General features: G+C 37.9%; 1 protein-coding gene across 2 annotated transcripts in view; it reads right to left on the reverse strand.

The window, feature by feature from the left end:
- Window positions 1-17,931: 17,931 nt before the first annotated feature.
- The window catches only part of LOC149200354 (zinc finger CCCH domain-containing protein ZFN-like), a 116,817-nt gene continuing 113,004 nt past the window's right edge, over window positions 17,932-21,744 (reverse strand). The window contains exon 7 of one of the 2 annotated variants that reach the window (XM_089402680.1): window positions 17,932-19,198. In XM_089402680.1, coding sequence (XP_089258806.1) covers window positions 18,773-19,198 — 426 coding nt within the window. In that variant the 3' untranslated portion in view covers window positions 17,932-18,772. Of the gene's footprint in view, window positions 20,051-21,744 lie in introns of both variants that reach the window. The other variant, XM_089402681.1, reaches the window with a different exon arrangement.

Genomic DNA, 21,744 nt, shown 5'->3' on the forward strand with positions numbered 1-21,744 from the left:
TCTCCAAGATAGGACTTGAGCTCTTTATCCATGGTAAATAGTTAAAACTACCTTGGAAGCTTCTGGAAGGAGAGGCTTCTAATATATTTTTTATTTTTCCCGAATTTTTAGAATCAGCACACCTGCTCAGTTATGCAAGGTGCACTGCAATGCACCCTCAGAGAAGGAGAAATTGCACTACAGCGAAGTTGGTGAGTTATGCAGGGTGCGTTGGGCTCAAAAATACAGTTTTTCAGCAAATAAACCTAGAAACTAAGATATTTTGGAGAATCGATGCTTAAGGCTTTGTGAAGTAATTATGACAAAATGTTCAAGGATGTTGATTGATCCAGTTTACAGGCCTATTGACCAGATGTGAAAAAATGATGTGTAACACCCTTGCACACTAGCCTTGCCTTATTTCTGATGGCTTGTCCATCTTTATTAATTTTGTTCTTATACACCCATTTGGTTCCTATGACATTATTATCCTTTGGATGAGGTAGTAGTTCTCGTGTTCCATTCTTTTCAATTTGGTTCATATATTCTTCCATTGCTTTTATCCAGTGAGGATCCTTACTTGAGTGAAATTCTCTAGTTCTATTATGGATAGCAAGGAAATATCATTCCTTTTTGGTTTGTTTGTCATCTTTCTTCGAGTTTGTATTCCTCCATCCACATCTCCAATGATTTGGTCTTCTGGATGATGTTTTGTACAAACTTTAACTTTGACAGTGTTTGAGATGGTTCCTCCTTTTGATTTTTTGGCTCCTCTTCTTTTGCAACACCTTCCTCTGGATCTACAAGGATAGGGTCTTATTCATTGGTTTGAACTACTTATTTTTCAAGAAGAGCATCATCTATCTTTACATCAATGTTTTCAACTATCTTCCACAAACAATTTTTGTAGCATTTGTAAGCCTTACTTCTTAATGAGTATCCAAGGAAAATTCCTTCATCAACACGTGAATCAAATTTCCCTAGTGAATCATCATTAATCTTCATAAAGCATTTGCTTCCAAATATTTTGAAGTGTTTCATAGAGGTAGGCCTTCCTTTCCATAGTTCATATGGATTTTTATCACTGTTTACCCGAAGTTGAGCTATGTTCATGATATAGATTATTGCCCAAATTGCCTCCCTCCAAAATTTTGCTTGTAAATCAACTTCCAACAACATTGTTCTTGCAATCTATTGTGCAGGTCTATTTTTTATTTCTACTATATTTTGTTGTGGAGTCCTAGCAACAGAAAGTTCCCTTTTGATTCCATATTTTTCACAAAATTCATTGAATTCTCCTTAGGTAAATTCCCCACCTCTATCCATTCTTAAACATTTGATCTTCAACTCACTTTCATTTTCAATTGTTTCTATGAAGGTCCTAAAACAATCTAATGCTTCTTGTTTATATCTTTTGAAAAATACCCACATAATTCCAATATTACCATCTATAAATAAAATAAAGTACCTTTCTCCTTGTAGAATTGGAGTTCTGGTTGGACCGCAGAGATCTGCATGAATGATTTCTAGATTCTTTGATGTCAAACATTCCTTTGATTTGAAGTTGGTCCTGGTTTTCTTTACATGTTGATATTGTTGTCACTCACTTCTTTACGAGTTTTCAGTTGTCCGAAATGCCTAACAGCAGTGAAGTTGAAGCCATTTCCAACACCATAAAAGATCTCAAAGATAAAACAGACCCTCTCCATTGCCTAGTGCTCAAAAAGAGCTTTCCAACATTATATGGAAATCTAAAAATGGACTCCGGGAGCATAAGTTAGAGCATGTTGAAGTTACCATTGTAAAACTCGCAAAACAAAGAGAAGTGACCCAAGGATGAAGGAAAATCGGCTATCGGAGGGGTCCCAGGCAAAGGCTTATGGTTTATCGGTGGGTTATAGTACTGATCACCAATATCGCAGTCTCGCCCGTGTAGTCTTGCATCATCGGCACATCAGCATATCGGTGTATCGGCGAGGTCCTAACTTGAAAGCCTCGCAGTGTTGTGATTCTCGATATAGAGTAACATCGTCGGGGGAGGCCGAAAAGAGTTTATAAAGGAAATGTGGAAAAAAATCAAGGCGAGGCCACCCCCTTCTCTCTCCTCCACGTGGCGGTACTGCTTATCGGAAATCGGCAGTGGGCAGTGCCGCATATCGGTCATGTTGTAATCCCACATCCCGCATCCTGCAAGTCCACATCCCACATATCGGTGACCCCGCAGTGTCGCAATACCGCAATCCCACATCTCGCATATTGATGACCCCACAGTCCCACGAACCCATAGTCCCACAGGTGACTATGTGTTCGTGGGACTATGAGGCTTTCCATCTCCCTTGCAGCGCTTGTGCGGTTGTTTGTGAATTGAAGCGACAACATTTTTCTAACGTTGCTGCCTGGTAATGGAAAAGAATATTTTTCCCTAGGTACGACAAAAATTTACATTTCCTATGTTAGGTGAGCAAGGAAAGTGTGGGTTGAAGATCTCTCACCTTGGCGACTCCACTGTCAATTTCATTATAAACACTTTGGCGACCCCATTGTCTGAATATTAATTGTAAACACTTTGGCAGCTACATTTGTCAAGAAATGGAAGAGACAATGGAAGAGATGGAAAGCTCAATAAAGAACTCCTCATATAGACTGATAAAACTGGAGTTAGAAAATATAAACCTTCGATGACAGTATTCCTCTTTCTCTGACGAAGAACAAGAAGTCAGGACGCATGAAGAAGAGGAGGATGAGCTTGATGTAACGCTAAATGATGATGAGATGGATGATTTCTGTAAGCAGTTCTTCGATTTCATAATGGCTCAGTTGCACAAGAGAAATGCTCTTCGTTCATCTAAAAAGACATCAATGGGGCACGACCAAAACGAAGGCACTTCCTCTGAAGAGCCTCCCAAGCTAGCTGACAAGGGGAAGGGACTTTTAGATCCAAATTTCTTTAAGCCCGAAGTCCTCAAAGAAGAGAATTCACCCTCCCCTTCCTAGCCCATCTGTGAAGAAGGAAAAGAGCCAAGCAGTGTTTGTGGCTGCCCTGGCCAAGAGGATACTAGTCAGCAGACTGCTCATGAAAAAGAGGCAACTGCAAACTTTCCTTGTGAATTCCATGACCCTGTGGCTGAGTACATGAGCCTATTCTTAAGCCAGCAATAGAGGTTGTATCAACAACATGTATCAAGTTCTTTATTTCAATAATTTTCATGGTGCATGCTTATTTTTATTTTTATTTTTCAGCAATGTGAAGGCATAAGGCCCAATACTCTAATGTTGGCCTGGCTCCATTGGAGGGTTGAACTCACTTAGGTGAATTGAGCCCTGTGAATAAGTAGGAATGTATATAAATAAGTTCAATAGTTGAGCAATTACTTTCCAGTTGGTAGGATTTATTTTTTCTGCATTGTAGATGGATGAGGAAAGCCCCATGGAGATTTTTTGGTTGCAAAGTTCCATGATATTTCTGACTCCATGCCCAATGGTGAAGGATGTTGGTATGCATGTTCTCAGCACCTTGCCAGCGAGGAACTATCCCTAGTTGGAGCCAATGTTGTCACTCACTACTTTACGAGTTGTCAGTTGTCCAACACCACAAAATCTCCCAGAGATAAAACATACCCTCTCTATTGCCTAATGCTCGGAAAGTGATTTCCAACAGTATATGGAAGTCCAAAAATGGACTCCTGGAGCATAAGTTAGAGCATGTTGAAGTTACCATTATAAAGCCCGGAAAAAAAAAGAGAAGTGACCCAAGGATCAAGGCAAATAGGCTATTGGAGGGATCCCGGGCACAGGGTTACGGTTTATTGGTGGGTTATGGTACCAATCGCCCATATCGCAATCCCACCCTTGTAGTCCCACATCATCGACACATCGGCATATCGGCGTATCATCGATCGACGGGGTCCTAACTTGAAAGCCTTGTGGTGTTGCGATTTGCGATATAGTGTAACATCGTCGAGGGAGGCCGAAAAGAGTTTATAAAGGAAATGCAGGAAAAAACCAAGGCAGGGCCGCCCCCTTCTCTCTCCTCCATGTGGCGGTACGGATTATCGGTGATCAACGGTCCCGCATATCATCCATGTCGTATCCCGCAGGTCCCGCATCCCACATATCGGTGACCCCACAGTACCGCGATACCGCATCCCACGTATCAGTGACCCTGTAGACCCCGCAGTCCTGCAATCCCGTGGTCCCGCAATCCCACGATGGGCCATTCTTAAGGAATTGCGGGGGGTGAAACACACTGATAGCACAAATCGCCGATAATTCGAGCCCTCAGTGTTAAAGTGTCAGGAGAGACCTAAATCAGTTTATAAAGGAAATGCCTGCGAAAACAGGGTCGGGCAAGCCATTTTCTCTCTCCTCCAGGGGGCCACGTGGTGACATATGATTGGTCCTCAGAGCTGACATGGCAGCTGACGTCATTGCTGACGTGGCAGTACAGGTGGACACGTGTCACTAAGTTTCGACGTTTTCAGGGGTCTTATGGGGCCATTTCTGGGTGACACGTGGCAGTGATGATGTCACCCCACAAAGCATCGATCAGCAGTTGCACAAAGTGTAAGTTTCTTTCCCCCGCCAATACTCCTCCCTAGCTGCGATTGCGATAAGGAAAAGGGTCCCCGAATGCGATGTTTCATAGGTTATATTTTATAAGGATTTCGTGCCCAGGATATCGGCCGATGTGGTATAAGAGTTATCAAAGGTGTTCCATGTTACAAAGGAAAAAGGTCCCTCGGACAGTGGTTGAGAGCCTTGGTCCCCGAGGGCTAAGTGTTTGGTCACATCCCACGGTCAGTTGATATGAATAAGTAGAAGGGAGGTTAAGCAAAGGGGTCCCAAGGGGAAATCAGAGTGCGTCTATTTCATGATATTTCTGCGATAGAGGCCCACATCCAAAGGACTGCTTGTTACGTCGTAAACGCAACACCAGGTGTATCACAGTGCCGAAAGGATTGTGTAGAGCCCTTAAGGCGGATGGGTCGGCAGTTGTGATACTAATAGAGTATGGGTAGCATAAAACCAGTGTGGGAGGCTCACGAAAACTTAATGACTTGGCATGGAGCCTCACTCCTCTACACAGCAAAGGACCGCCGAGACAGGCACTTGCAGCAACCCACTCCCCATTCCATAGAACTGGTTGTTCACGCAATAAAGACAAAAATTCTAGAAACCAGCCGAGCAGTAGGGGATGTGCATCACGACTGAGATGTGGCTTGACTAGAGACCTTCACAGGGACAGCAGGGGGACACCTGCTCCTTCCTCTTTCCATTTTCTTTCTTTATTTATTAATTTCCATTTATTTCCAAGAAGGGATCGAATCCCAATTGTAATCGTTTTGGGCAATATCGCCTTACATAGGCCAAGACAGTGAGTCTAGCAGACAACTAGAGCTCTGGCTCAGATATTTTGTAAATTGTAATTCCAGCTCCCCATCTTCTTATAAAAAGGGGGAAGCAACACTTTAACGGGGGTTGGCTCGTTCTGGAATTTCTCACCCGCAGGGCCTGAGTTCTGGGAAGCCATTTTAGTTAAATTTGTTTTATTGGGGGCTTCACTGATATCGTTTTGAATGTATAGGCTGGTTATTTGGACTCTTTAAGATAAATGGCATTTTCCTGTTGATTCCAAGCATGATTAATGTGCAACATGTTCCTCTAGGTAATCTCATTTCATTTGTCTTTTTCCTTCTCTGAAATAGTGTAATGAGATTGTTGGTTTCTCCTTGGTTCATGGATTTACCCTGGCTTCTAAATAGAGAACAATACCTAGGTGTATTACAGATATACTTGTGCTATTCAATAGCCTACAGTACCTGCAGTAACTACATATTTGCTTTTGTTATTAGATTAACCTGCAGTACATGTATGAGCACAACCTTTCTCACACTGTTTGGTGACAGAGGTACTCATGTCATAGGCATGAAACCTCAATAAATACTACGTTGTTTCTATCACTACACCTCCTCCCTCTTCCATATTTCTATCGGAAAATCTTTACTTATGATTATGTGTTGTTTACAACCCTATACATCGAATTCCATATTTCTACTGGAACATTTCTGCTTAGGATTATGTTTGTTACAGCCCTATGCATCTACTTCCCTCCTTCCTTTCCTCCTCTCCACCATTTCTACAACTTCAGTTTTAAGTTGTCTCATTGTTGTGTGTCGGCCACCAGAAGAAGAGGCCATTTCTCTTTGATATTGCCCCAAATATACCCCCAGCATTTGGATCCATGTGTTGGCTTGAAACTACCTCAGTGAAGGCTTATTGAACCAAGCCCATCCTATTACCTTTTTATGTGACAATTGGAGTGTTGAAAACCCCTCACAGATTATCTCTTAAGCACTCCTCTCTTTAAGATGTCCTAGGCACTGGTCTACAATCAACCCAGAGGTTGTCTCTAGGAGGCTTTCTATCTCCCTTGCAGCGCTTATGCTGTTGGTGCGATTTGAAGTGACAACAGATATGGTGCACAAATAGCATTTGATGGCTTTAAGATTCTAGGGATGTTTCTTACTACTTGAGTTTTCTAATCTTCACCAAGTTATCAAAGCTTGAGTGTCCCAAATGCTTGTGCCACAACTAGCTTTCATTTGCTTGGCTCATTTAACATCTTTCTTCTTGAATTTCACTGAGAATGTATACATTATTTGTTGTTCTTACTCATCTTCCTACCATTTTTCTTGAAAATGATCTCCTTTTCTCATAGTCCTTGGAGCGGAAGATGAGATTGTGTCCCCGATCGCATATTTGGATGACACTTCGAAGATTGTGCTTGAGCCCTTCAACGTATAGAGCATTTTGTGCTTGCCCCTTGGTATTGATGAGACTCATTGTGCCTTTCCCAACAATTTTAGCAAATCCATTGTCTCCAAAGGTCACATTTCCATCCTTTGTTGTGTTTATAGAGATAAACATTTTTTGGTCACCTATCATGTGCGTAGAACATCCATTATCTACCAACCATTGATTTTCCTTTTTCTAAGCACATAAAGTTACACTGCAATTTTCAAAGGTATATTCTCCAATTTTCTTTCTAGAAACTTTTTATCTTTGCTCCAGAGGATAGTTTTGTGTTATATGGCCTAGATTATTGCATTTGTAGCATTCTAGGATATACTTTGACATAGGAGCAAAGGAGTTATAAGTCCGGATTTGACCTTGCCTCTTTGGATGAACAATCTTATTTTGATGATTAGCCCAATAAACCTTACAATGTTTTGCATGATGACCAAAAATTTTACAAAAGAAATAGTGACCAAGGAAAATAATTTGATATTTGTTAGGATAAGCTTGCCTTGATGACATATTCCTTTCAGGAAAGGGATACTTCTCATTCCTTGGATGAACTTTGTTTCATGCAAGGTTAGAATGATAAGATCCTTTAAAGGCATCAGCAAAACTTCTGCGTTGTTCTTCATGATGAACATTGTTTTCTTCCTATGAATTGAAATATTTTCCTATATAGCCATGTCTAGATTTGTCGTCCAGTGGCCTTTAAGAGTTGAGAATGACATCCAAGGTATGGGAACTCTTCAAACACTCGTTGGATTTGTCCAACTCTCCTTTTAGAGATACAACTTCAACTTCCAATTTTTCACAAATTTCTTCCTTTTCCTTTAGCTTATTACTCGACATTTCTTCTATTATTTTAACTTCTTCCTTCTTGGTTTTGAGAGAGTTGATTTCTTGAGATAACTTTTCATTCTTATTTCTAAGCCTCTCATTTTATTCTATGCCACTAATCAATAGTTCCTCCACATTTCCTTATACTTCTTCTAAACTTTATTTGTTTCCTTTATGAAGGCCATGAACAATACTCCATTGCTTCCACCATATTCTTCTTCTCCTTCCAACTCATCATTGTCTTTATTGGAGAAGAAGTTCTTTTTGTTTGGGCCTTTCCTCTTGGATGTTCTTCTCACAAGTTCATCTTCATCATCATTGTCATCTTTAAAAGGGAACTTTGTTGCATAATGTCCTATTTTACGACATCTAAATCAAATGAGAGGTAGCTTACCTTTGAGTTGGGACCTTTCTTCATCTTCTTAAGAAATTGTGCCATTTCAATACCAAAATCATCGTTGTTGCAATCACAATTCTTTCCCTTTCTTGATGTCTTGGATGCCTTGAATATAGCTTCCATATGAGTTGAATTTCCTAACCTCATCTCGTATGTTGTGGAATTCCATGAAGTTTATCCACTGATAGAAATTCCAAATCTTTTCATTCTTCTTTGGCGCAAACCTTGGCATCAAAACTATCTAGAAAAGATCTAAAGACCTTTTGGACAATCATCTTTTCATTAACATCTTCACCTAATCCTTTGAGACAATTGACTACTTCATCTACTAGGAGAAATAAGTAGCAATATCTTCATCATTAATCTTGAGACTTTCAAATCGTCTTCTATAGGTTTGAAGCTTTCCCTTTTTGACCTTGTCATCTCCTTCATAAATATAGATGAGCTTGTTCCACATATGTTTAGCTATTTTGATACCCAAAACTTTGGTGAATTTTGAATATGGCAAACCACCTGCTATAGAATTCAAATCATTTGCATTTGCTACATATTCTTTCTTCACGTCCGGATTTGTTGGAAGAGGAGATGGGATCTTGTATCTATTTGTGATAGATTGTCAAACTTCAACTCCAAAAGACATTAAGTAGTACTCCATTCTAACCTTCTAGAACGAAAAATTTGTTCCATCAAATTGGGGGACCTTACCATCTTTACTGGTCATTGTGATTCACAAATCATTCTTCCAATTGTTATGTTGATTATGAAGAAGTTAAATCTTATACCAATTGTTGGAAATGTTGGAAATACTGAGAAGAGGGTGAATCAGTGTTTCTTTCAATCGTTATATTATGTCAGTTAAGATTTTTATCACAAATTAAACTAGAACACAAAAAATAGAACAAAAAATAATTTTATGCATAAAGATAGTGAAGACTCCAATCCTCTTTTACAAAATTCAAGGTCCAACCTATAAAACATAATCTTTTCTTTCTTCAAGGCTCCAATTTTGAATGAGGACTCCAATCTTATAACGTAAATCCAGGGACCAACCTGGTCAAAAAGAGGACTCCAATCCTTTCAACCAATCCAACCATCAACTTGGTTAAAATGAGGATTCCAATCCTTCTAGGCTCCAACCTTTCCAAATACTAGATTTCAAAATCGACTTCTTCAAGATGTCTTCAAAAAAGTGCTTTCCAAAACCAGTTCCAAATTCACTTCAAAAACTTCTTCAAGCTTACTCCAAGAATGTTTCAAGTCTACATAATCTAAGGCTTCAAAAGCTACTACCAAATCCTTCATAGAATTTTTCAAAGTCTACTACACTAGGATGTCTTCAAGTCAGCAACCAAGTTCTGTCCAAAGCCCTTCAAATCTACTTCAACAAATGATTAGGAATGCTCCAACAAATTTGCTAAAGAAAATGGTCTCAACTCAACTCCTTACAAGGTCTTAAGAAATGACTTCAAACTCGGCTCAACACAGTACCAATTTTGCTCCAAAGATGCAAAAAAATTGCTCAAAAATTGAGGTTGCAAGGCCAAAATTATGCATAGGTTTGAATCTGAGATCTGAGTCTGCCACAATGTGAATTTTGGGTTTTCCACAGTATGAATTTTGAGTCTATATGTCTGAATTTAGGTCTCCAAGAACTTAAGTTTGTGCCAATTTTCTTATGCTAAACAAGTAGGGGACTGACTTATGATAGGGCAAAAAATAAGGTTGACGTAATACTCCAAAAACAATTCCTATTCTGCCCAGAAGATGCCACAAGGGAGGACGAATTCCAACAAAAAAACCACCATGAATCCTTGACCAAAAACAGAGATAGAATCCACGTCTTCTTCCTGCAATCAGCTCCTAAGTTCAAGAGATATGAACCCGTATACTTCTCTGTAGATTTTAATTCATATTTCCTTGCTTCACTGAGTTGATAGCCAAATGGAGATGACATTTTGTATATTCATACTAGTCAAGCATACTCTATCAGACACATCTATAGGGGAGGGGGACAACTTGATCTTAGGTAGGCCAATTTGATAGAGGTTGAAATAAGTGGTTTTTCTTCTTGAAAATATAATTTCTCTTTAATGAAGAGGAATTAGGAGGCATGCAAATGCTTGTTGGAAAGGGCTTAAAGTCCCCTACAAGCACCTGTAATTTTTTCTTGAGCAAGTCATTCCTTTGACATCAATAACAAATATTCTTCCAACAATCCTGTGGGGGTCATATGGTGCAGGCAAGGTTCAACCTGTGATAGCATATCATGTTGGTTCATAAGGGGTCAACAGGGTTGTCATCAAATCGCTTGTGAGCAGCGGAGAAAGGAGTAGAGTGGGTTGCGGGAACAGACTAGGGATAGATTTGGGCATGTTGTGAACAATAATACACAATAGACCACAATAAGTGAAGACGATTGGCATTGTCAAGCCATGGAGAGAGGTGGCTGACAAAGGATCAGTCGTTGACAAAGAAGACAGTCGAGCAACCACTGTAGAGTGAGGCACAAGTAAAAAATTAAAGAAAAGAGTTAACTAGCCACCAACATAACTAGTCGAGAGATGGGTTGTGCATAGATTGTCGCTATTAGAACGACCCCACGTAGGAGGGCATAGGTAAAGGACATATCATGTGGTGGTCGAAAAGGATTGTCAAGCCACCACAGCCACCGCCACGAGAAGAGGCCAAGAAGCCAAAAAGAAAAGAGCAGCCACAAGGACAAGGACCTGTTGTCGCACAGATTGTCACGACAACGCTCAGACCGGGGGTTGTCACCTTGATCCCCGATCTCTCCGTTTAAGCCTGTCTCCCGCAGCTAAGGGGGGTAGACCCTATGGGATAATGAATGACCCACTGTGGACCAGTTGGGTTGGGAGACACAAGGGAAAACAAGCACTTAGTTGATTTTATTAAATTAATAGACTAGTGCCTTATGGAGTTAATGTTTAAAAAATTACTTACTAAATGTTGCAGAAATGTAAACCGTGTACAGCAATCACTTATCATCAAATAAATCGAATGATACAAGATATCCAGTAAATTCACAATGCTTTAACGATGATCTAGCAATTTAAAACTTCGAAAGATACACAACCACGTAATTTTAAACGCTAACCAAATATCATATTCATGATCATTCAAGCATGCTAAAATCAAAAAATGATAAACATTATTTCCACATCAAAATTTTAGCCTCAGCAAAAAGATAAAAAGTGATAAATCCCTGAGCCAAGACTCACTCTGGCAAAAAAAAAATTATCTAGCAAAAAAAAATTATGTTTTTCAGACAAAAATTTAAAACAAAAATTAAAAGTAAATGAAACTTAAAAAATCTAAATCTACACTTTAAAAGAAAAGAAACTCTCTTTTTTATATTTTATATTCTTTTATAATTTTTATGATTTTTAAAATTTTAAAATTTTTTATGATTTTTTAAAACTTTATAATTTTTATGAATTTTAATTTTTTAACTCAAAATGAAACAAAGACCTAAAAGAGAAAAATAAAATCTAAATTAATCTAATCTAAAACTATATCAAATAGAAATCTAAAACTTAAACTTTAATGTAAAACAAAAATTTTTAATTTTTAATTTTGAAATATGAAAGAAAATGCATTTAAACTAAAATTATGTAAAAGCTTAAATCTAAAAAAAATGCTAACTTAAAACTTTGATAAAATCCTAAATTGAACAAATCAAAATCTAATTGAATAATACAAAATGAAAATCGAATTTTATATATATATATATATTAGATTTTTAAATGTTATTTGAAGAATTAAAATTAAACTAAACTAATCCTAAAACTAAAAGAAATGAAAAGAGAATTTAAAATAACGCTAACATCTAAACGTAAAAATAAAAAAATCGAAATCCTTTTTCTACTTTTATTTTTTTTTTTTATTTGAAACACGCATTATACAAACAAAGTCCAACTCTAACCTAATATGAAATGGAACGAACTGTACCTCTACGCATATTACATTTACATGGAAATTTTGTTTGTTGTTGCAGCTGGACAGTTTGATTGCAGACGGCGGAAGATTCACGCTTCTCTCGCTGTTTGCAGGGTTTTGACAACAGCAAGGGGCCACGTTTTTATTTGTTTTTGTTTCAATGGCTTGCAGGTTAGGAAGAAGACAATGGACATGCATATGATTGGAAGCCGTGTGGAGAGGGTGTTGCTCACCTAGACACTGCAAGATTGGATTGAATCGAGGGCTTTGAATGTTGTTTGCAGGTTCGATATTGGAAAATGCGGTTTGGATAATGAAAGCTGAAGAAAACGATAGCAACGTGGAGAAGAACAGAGGTTTTTGGGAGAACATAGGCAGTTGGCAGCAGATGAAGGGACTGTAGGGATTGAGGGTTGCCAAGCAACTCACGTGGAGAAAAGGAGGCAGCGTTGGAGTGAAATAACCTGCTCTCTTCAAAAAAAAATCTAATTTTTTTTTCTTTTTGCAAATAAATCTTGAGCAGTAAAACAGTTTCGATGAACCACCAAATCCCCTCAAACATAAACTTTGAAGATCTATACCTGTAACCTGAAATGCAAACACAGAACACCAAGAACACCAAGAAGTAAAACGTGCCAGAAACAAAACTGAAACCTTAAATTGGCTAAAAATTTACAATATTTACATATTAACGACTCTTAAACAGCCAAATGTGTCAATAATCACAGTGATATTATCATAATTTAATTTTAGTGTAAGACGCTTCAGAAAACCCTGCATGCATTCATTAAAAAAAAATTCAAATGATTAGCCCGAGATCAAGAACTGGTTGGGCTCTTTTAGAAAACACAATTCGAAAGTTGGTTGGTTCAGCCGAGAACTTCTCCTAACGCCTGGTACTCTGAAAAAAGTCCTAACGCCTGGTACTCTGAAAAAAGGATTTCCTGCACAACTTAAAATCAACCATTAACATAAGGGAGAAAACAATAGCGAAACCCTAATCAATGGAGATACCTGCCACTATATTTCAGAAACTATACTATCATTCAAACCCCAAAGATTAGATAAGATACCTATTCCTAGATCAATCTTTATTAAGCTATCATCAATGGCTGAAAATAAAATTATGCAGAAAAAAAAATAGAACAATCTTACAGCGTTTTCAGAAAAGTAACACGATCAAGATTTTTAAACCCCAAAGTCTTTCTTTATTGCACAAAAATGACTACAAGAGAGTTTTCTTTAGCACCAGACTCTCAGATCAAATCTGATCTCAACTGACCCCTAGCACCCTATTTAAAGGAAAAATTCCCAACAGCTAGTTCGAGTGATCCATGTCAAAATGATCTCGACCGTCGATGAGGATCAAGGCATCTCTTAATCTCATCCGTCGAATTTTTTAATGCATTGAAATTCTGCATTTATTTACTCAAAAATATTATTATTTTATTATTTTTAGGTTTTTACTTTATTTTTTTATTTTTATCTAAATTTTTATTTATTTTTTTAATTTATTTTATAAATTTTATTATTTTTTATTTTTTTAAAATTTTTATTTTTCAGTGATTTTTTTAATTTTGTAATTTTCAATTTATTTTTAAATGGATCCTCGAACTTAGCCTTTGGAAAAAATCACCTAGGACCTAGGACTTAGGACTTATGAGGGGATTAAAATATTTTCTAACCCTCAAGACACTTTACATCATGACTTTTACAACTTTATATCTCAAGGGGGAGAACCCATTTGACATAGACCATCATAAACCACCCAGTTTTGCAACACAACTATAATCTAGCAGATTAACACACTAGGATTCTCCTAAGATTCTAATGACAAAATCCATTCCGGCTTTGGGGTTAGGCTGAAGGAAAACTCTGCCGATCATAGATCGGTGAAACAAAAAACCTTCCGGAACGTAGATTATCACTAGGAAATTAGGTCCACCTAGGCAATTTACATACGACTCATATCTGCTAAGATTATTTACAATTCACACATGCAGACTGCGTTTACAACATAGTATGATCAAGTCGGCGATGACTGTCGAATGGCACGGACATGTCGATTAAGCGCTATCCCTTTTTGCGAAGAAAATGGGGTGTACTGCTATGGGTAGTTAACATGTAGTGGTCAACAGGACCAATGACGCAAGTAACAACCACAATGGCATACTCATGCAAGTCACTGCCATTGACAAGCCAGCGCACAAATCCAAGCACACTAGAGCCTAGCGGGTAGCAAAATAGATTGGGGTTGCAAGGACCGAGCGGACAAGAGTAGACTACGAGGAGTAGACATCGAGACAAGGGTGTGCAACCAACAAAGAGGCCAAGGTAATGGTTGTAAATTCGCATCCAACATAAATAATAATAATAAGTATTTGGCAAGATTTGGCAAAATGGATACATTGGGTCTTCGGTACAAAAACGGGTTAGATGGAGCGTCAAACTTCCTACCCGACAAGACTAGGATCACTCTGGTTCTCAAGGAAAACGATCTTTGGGAGATTGTTGAGACAGAGATCCTGAAGTCGTCAAATCCTCAACAAAAGACCTACTTAGCAAATAAGGAGATAAGGGCACAAAGGTTACTCTTAGATGTTGTAAATAATCATATGATTCCTTACTTGTCCGAGAAGAAGACAACCAAGGGAATATTCGATGCCCTAATAGGATTATACTAGAGCAAAACAATAAACAAGAAGATAATATTGAACGATATGCTCCAAACCACACAGATGACCAACTCTGACCCAATAATGAGTTATCTGATGAAGATTGTACAAATATGTGATTAGCTTGCAGCGGTGGGAGAACGGGGGGAAGACAAAGAACTAGTAAATTTGGCATTGAGTGGTTTCTCAGAGGCAAGGGTTATGTTCATCAACGGAATCTGTGCTCGACATACACCACCCTCTTTTGATAAGATATGTGATGACTACATACAAAAAGAAACCATGTTACAATGAACGACCAAGATTCGCATGGTAGCTAGATGACACAAACGTGCCTCTAATTGCAAAAGGCAAAGAAAAGAGCTCGAACATGAGTGGAGTCGACCTCAAAGTCAAAGGATTTGACTAAGGTCAGGGGTTTCTCGTGTCATAAGACAGGATACTATGCCTCATAATCTCCAGAGAGGAAGGGGGAAGGGCACACAACCAGTGGTAATTGCATTAGTAGAAGTTTAGGAGGAATTTGCCAAGAAGTTTGAAACGGAGTTTGTACTTGTTTCCTACATTCCCTCTAGCCCCTTACTAGTTATTGCGTGGCTACTAGATAGTGGATCCATAAGACATATGATAGAAGTGTGAAAGAAATTCACCACCCTAATTAAGTGAGACTCAAAATTGGATGTGAAGTTAAGTGTTAATACAAAGCATACAACAAAGGGGGTTGGAACAATGGTATTCCAACTTGAGTCAGAGGGCAGGATGGAACTGAAAGATGTGTTTTGGGTGTCGAAACTCAAGTGGAGTTTGCTCTTTAATCTCAATTATTGAGAAGAAGGGGTTTGGCATAATTTTCAAGGATGGACAGGTACTAATCAGACCCGGAGGATCGAGCTTAGACAATGGCCACATCATTGGAGTAAGAGAGAGCAACAGGTATAGGCTAAAGGGCCATCTTATAAGAACAAAGAGCAGGTAGCTCCGAAGGTTAAGTAGTTCAAAGGGAGTCTACCTTCATGTTCAACTGAGGAGGAGTTGTCAGTTGATTCCTCCAAATTTGTCAAGGTCTCCTGGCATGAAATGGCCTTATTGGATGTTCAAGATATGGAGTTTTCTAAGTGAAAGCTCACAGGGAGGGGGTCTTTAAAGATGATGGCAGGGAAGTCTTCCAATTCAAAAGTAACATCCATGGCAGCAGATGCAAGTCCAAGATCAAAGCCAATTCCAACGAGGCGAAAGTATCCCCCTTGCTAAGAGGGAGTGTTGATGTTTGTAGCCCAAGCAAGTACTTCTTAACAAGCCTAAGTATCTAGGCATGCAGAGGTCACCCAAATTTTCATTAGAACGCTTTCTCAAGTGTGAGCAAATTGTTAATGTAACTTAGCCTAAGTTTTTAACTTAGAAAAAGCATATAATTATTATGTTGACTTATTGAGCCAAGGTAAACTTTGGAAAAGTAAAGTAAATTACATTAGTTATTATGTTGTAATCTCAATTGCTAATCTAAAGTGAAGTTAGACCTAATCTTGGTCTTTAATCATTTTGGAGATTAGGGTTAAAGATTTAGCTCATTGTAAAGTAAGAGCAAGGCTAGGAAGATGAGAAAGACGCACAATACAACATGACAAGATTGAGAGAGGCTTGTCAATGAGTATGTTGGGTCCGAGGAAGGTGCGGCAAAGAGATACAGATCAACCAAGGAGGGTTTGATCAACTGAACCAAATCTAGTGTTGTACGTAATTTCCTCAATTGGGCCATTTTCCCAAGAAGGGAGCCCAAATAAGTTCAAAAGTTTAATGAAGAATTGTGATTGTGCACAATTTGTTATGCCAATTTTTGTTATTGAAATTGGTGAATTTTTTTCGCTATATTTAATGTTGTTAGGAACCTAACTGCGCATTTAAATGAGTAGATCAAATTTCTACTAGGAATTAAGTGTCGGGTGCTACGTTTATTGAAAACTAACACTAAGCAACTAGGTCTTCTCTTGGGATTTGTAGCCTCCCTCCACTAATATGATCAAATTTCTACTAGGAATTAACTGTCGGGTGCTACGTTTATTGAAAACTAACACTAAGCACCTAGGTGTTCTCTTGGGATTTGTAGCCTCCCTCCACTAATATGCATGAAATACGTTGTAAATAAAAAAGCTAAAAAAAATGGTGTTTATAGAACATAACAAAAGAAACAATACTATCTAAAACAAGGCATAATTATAGTGCACATTTCAGTATGTTTTCTCTGAACCCATCAAGTATTTAACATTTAAAAACTTAATCAACCGCATTACTATTATTTAACTACTCACTTGACATTAAAAATGGATGTTTACCATTAGCTTATAGTTGCTCCACCTCATAACTCTTCTACATCCACCTTAATCCTAAATCTATTAAACATCAAGAGGGAACAAGATTCAAAAGAAATCCAAGTGCTTATAAATTAAAATCTTTACTAGTTTTTTTCTTCGTGAAATCCAAGTGCTTATCACAAATCAAAATAGATCTTTAGATCTTTACTAGTTTTTTTTTCGCATTTATTATTTTAAAGACCACCACCCTTTTGGCTTTAGACATTTGACATCATTTTTTAACACTAATAAACTAAAATAAAGAAGATTAAGCATATGATATGAAAATAGCCAATGTAAATAGACAAACTAGCATATACCCTCTTTATCCTTTGTCTTTTAATCCATGAGAGGTTTGAACATTGTTGATAGCTTTCTGAAGTGAAGTGTGTGTTTTAGCTTGAAACTGTGTATTAGAATGTTTCAAGCTAATATAGACAGTGCAGTCCATAAAACTATAAAACTATCAACAATATGACTGACTATAAAAATCTACACTCAAGGTTTGAACATGTTTTTTTTTTTTATGTTTCTTATATGCTCAAGAAATCCAGAGTTTACATCGCCCTATGCTAGTAATATCCAAATTCACGTTCTCATCTGACTCATGCGTCCACAAATTCAAGTTGACTATCTGACTCATGCGTCCACATTCATGTCACTGTTCCAAAAACATTGTCCTTAATGATAATGTCTTGACACTGAAGTGTTGCAGTTTTCACAGTACATAAAAAAATGTATTGACATCAGACTTCACTATTTGGTCGGAATCCCCCTAATTACTGGTACAGTTCGTAACCTACTTTCTGAATTGTTCATGATATGCATAATGTAGTCATTTGAGTACATAAATAATTCCCAATGATTTAAATAACATGAAATCAAATAATACAATTAAAAATATATCACCCAGTAATTTAAATAACATGAAATCAAATAATAAAATTAAAAATATATCATTCCTTTTATTCTCATAAAGAAATTTGGCACATTTCATGTCTACATAAGGATAACTCGTTCCAAAAAGACCAGCGTTGGTTGTATTACAAATGCCAAAACCTAGTGGTTGAGACTAAAGCATGCTCTCCCCCTCAAAGAAAAAGAATAAAACATCGCCAAACATAATCCTCTGGCTTTCTGCATGAGATATATACATTCCTTGGAAGCCACTGCCAATTCTTAATGAACTATGGATGGAGCATGCTTCAAAAAATTAGATGGAATCAAAGAGGGCACATGAGGTCTGGTAGAGCTCTGCTTCCAACTCGAGAAGGAACTCATCAATGTCACAGCATGCCCAAGAGCCACAACCCAGTAATGTGCATCAAAATATCAGGGCAGGGTAGCTCAATGAATAAATTACAGAACCATCAAATAGAATCTAAACAAGGCTTGTCCAATGTCAACTCAATGATAAGGAAAATGCATGGGTAAATTTAACAACAAAAAAAAATTGTGAATGAAATTAAATAAAGTGCGGTTAAGCATAAGACCAGAAAAAATATATCACATTAATTTGGGGCAAGCCTCGTGGAACTGGATCACAGCGTTGGACCCGTGGAAGCGAAATCGAAAAACGGACTTCAAACTTGGAGTTCCAGAAATTCACACAGAAACCAAAGGAAGAAGGCTTGGTCCCAAACCAGATGTATTTTCTCAGTGAATTTCCATCAGCTTTCTCAGCATATTGGGGATGTGACAGTCATGAAAGATATAGAACAGAATGACCACTTTTCAGAAGACTCCAGTCACAACTATTAGGATCTGCTTACATGATGCCTTCAATTTGAAATGGGAATGTCCCCCTCCTTTGCAATCCCATTTGCAAGGACAGAAACCTGATTTGACTTCTTAACCAGAGGATTTTCCTCACTTTCAGAGGAAGTCAAACCTGTTGAGGTGCTTAGAAGTGGACCTTGTGCTCCTAAATCTAAAGATTCACCAGCAGAAGATGACAAAGGAGTTTCTGGAGTAGGAATTGATTCTTTGAACGGCCCTGCAGTAGTTTCTGTCCTTAATTCTGTAGATGAAAATGATGGAGCAAGAGTAGCTGGTGACGATCCTACTGGATAAGGAGCAACTGGCATATCCACTAGTGAAGATGCAGATGGACTGTAACTCAAAGTCCCCATAGGGTGGTCATATTTGCAAGTTGGTCCATATTTGCAAAATCCTTGACGAACATAGAAAGAACATGTTTGGGCCCCCTGTTAATCACAAGAAAATATTAAAAAAAAATTAATGCAAATGACGCAACGAACAAAGTAAAGAACGGATAACACAGGATAACAAGAGAAGATGCAATAAGAGATCAAGGACGAGATGCTTATATGCCATATGCAGCCCAGAAATCTTTTCTTCCGGGTATCTTGTTTTACATGAGAAAATAATTAAAACTAGCATACTTTTTACTAAAAATATCAAATAAATGTGTTATACTGAATTCATCAATCCAAACAACGAAGAGAAGTGTGTGAAAAAGAACTGTAAAGAACAGAAATATACGAAAAACAACTGTAAAGAACAAGTGTGTCAAAAAGAAACGTAAAAGAATCAAAGTAGGGTGCATTTGTCACTGAAAGCAAACTAAGAAAGATCATGTATACAAAAAGTAAAGGTCATTTTGAAGGCACTGATACATGAGGGATTTTTTTTGGTGGGGAAGTGCTGCATATATTCCGCTATAAATCAAAAAACATAAGATTATTACATCCATGAGCCAAGTAGAACTCATATATAATCCCCTGCCTAAATGACCAAGGAGGGCAAGTTCATCTGCTCTGGACCCAACTTGTGAAGACCATCATCATTTTTCCTACAAGTGGCAATCCTGGCTGGGAGCTGAACATCCAATTCTTATATGAATACTGCAACTTCTTCCATATTGAACAACAACATCACTTCCATGACAAGGAAGTGCCAGTTAGATGAATCATAGCCCACATAACCCTACCATCCTACAGAATCATCCACTTATCCCCAACCAGTGTTTCATGGGAGTGCTCCAGGGCCTCATGTTCTTGCTCCGGAATTGCTCCCACTCCTAGGTTCTCCCAGGACTGCACAAACAGGTGCACAAACAAATATTAATGTATGCATACACAATGCTCCCAGAACTGCTCTGCTCCTGAGATCTTATAGGAGGGACCCAATATTGCTTCACTCTCAACAGTTTGGGGAAAGAACCACTCCATGGCAACACTTGACCTAAACACAATGGTTTTCCAATGTAGAGGGGCTACAAACCTAGAGGCCCAAATATTTTGGCAACTTTACCATTCCAAAAGGCATGCTTAACCATCTGTGTCTTCTGACAAACCACATACTAGTATAGTGTAGACGTTCATGATTGAGATTTCTGCACATGGTTTGCAGATTTGAAAAACATACAGATGCCTAATTTGAATAGAGTATAACAGAATTCAATATGCGTAAGAGAAACCAAAATGCCTAGGGTAAAATAAAATGCTAAAGAGTAGCCCAGAAAAAGCATAAAAATCCCCAGATAAATTCATGGACCAAAACAGTTGCCCAATCCTGATAAAATCATTAGTAGAAAGATCCAATAGATGTTTGTAAATGAGTACCAACATTAACCGAGGGCACAACAAATTTACCGACTCAAATACAAGGCTGCTTGGAAGCGGAAGCAGAAGCAGGGAGCAGGGAGTGACAATTTTCAGACGCTTCAGGGCCACGAACAAATTTTATATAATATATATTTTTATATATTTTGACGCATATATGTCAACAAAAGCATGTAGAATGATGAATTAGTTATAAAAACATGAATTAAACCATATAAAATCAATCATCTAGTAGTTATAATCTTCATCAACCACAGATCCACAAATTACAAGTCCTCATTTATATAGCATGTAAGGGTGCATATAACCAAAATAGCATCAAGTGCAATCCATATTTGAACCCAAAATACATCAACAAACAGGTTCTAGATGGCCTCTAGTATCCAAAAAAATCATGCTACAACAAATACCTACATATCATCAAAATTATTGCCTTTCTTGGGATCTTCGTCATTAATATCACCTTCTAAGCATTAACACAATATAGAAAAAAATAGCATGTCAAGTCAAAATTTTGTTTGAATAATGAGTACATTTTTAGTAGGGTCATGATAAAGAGTTCAACAACCAATGTCACTAACATCAAGTTACGTAGAGGGTTTGGTGTTCTTGATTAAACACGAGTTCCAAACCCTAGTACAATGCAAAATCCAATAGAAACATTGCTATCCCCCCCATCTTGGAAAAAATGATAGCTCTGTTGGATTTTGAGTGAGATTAAATTCCACTTTCTCCATATGAAATCCAATTAGGTTTGAACCACTCTCAAACATCCCGAGTCATTTCATGGTAATGTTAAAAATTTAAGTAAAAGTATGAAAATGAAAGATAAAAGGAGAATGTCACTTCAACATTACCATGAATCGCATATCAATACTATGGCCATAGGCTTGAATATTAGGCTATCCCACTCAAAAATTCTTGTTTTTTTGAAAAAAAATTGTGTTTGGAACGTCTTCACAAAAACAAAAAAATCAAAGAAAAACTAGGGGGCGAAAAAAAAATTGCAGGAGTGTGCTCCTAAAAATCACTCCCAAATGGGAGCGATTCAGGAGCGCATCCCCCGGGTTGCTCCCTAAGCACTTCCGTCTGGAGCACGCTTCAGGAGTGACAGCGAGGGGGGGCACTCCCCCACAGCGCTGCTCAAATATGAACAGAAAATAAAA

This window comes from Pinus tabuliformis, chromosome 2_1 (genome assembly GCF_031772625.1).
Source record: "Pinus tabuliformis cultivar Carrire ecotype Pingquan chromosome 2_1, CPIR1, whole genome shotgun sequence".
Lineage (NCBI taxonomy): Eukaryota > Viridiplantae > Streptophyta > Pinopsida > Pinales > Pinaceae > Pinus > Pinus tabuliformis.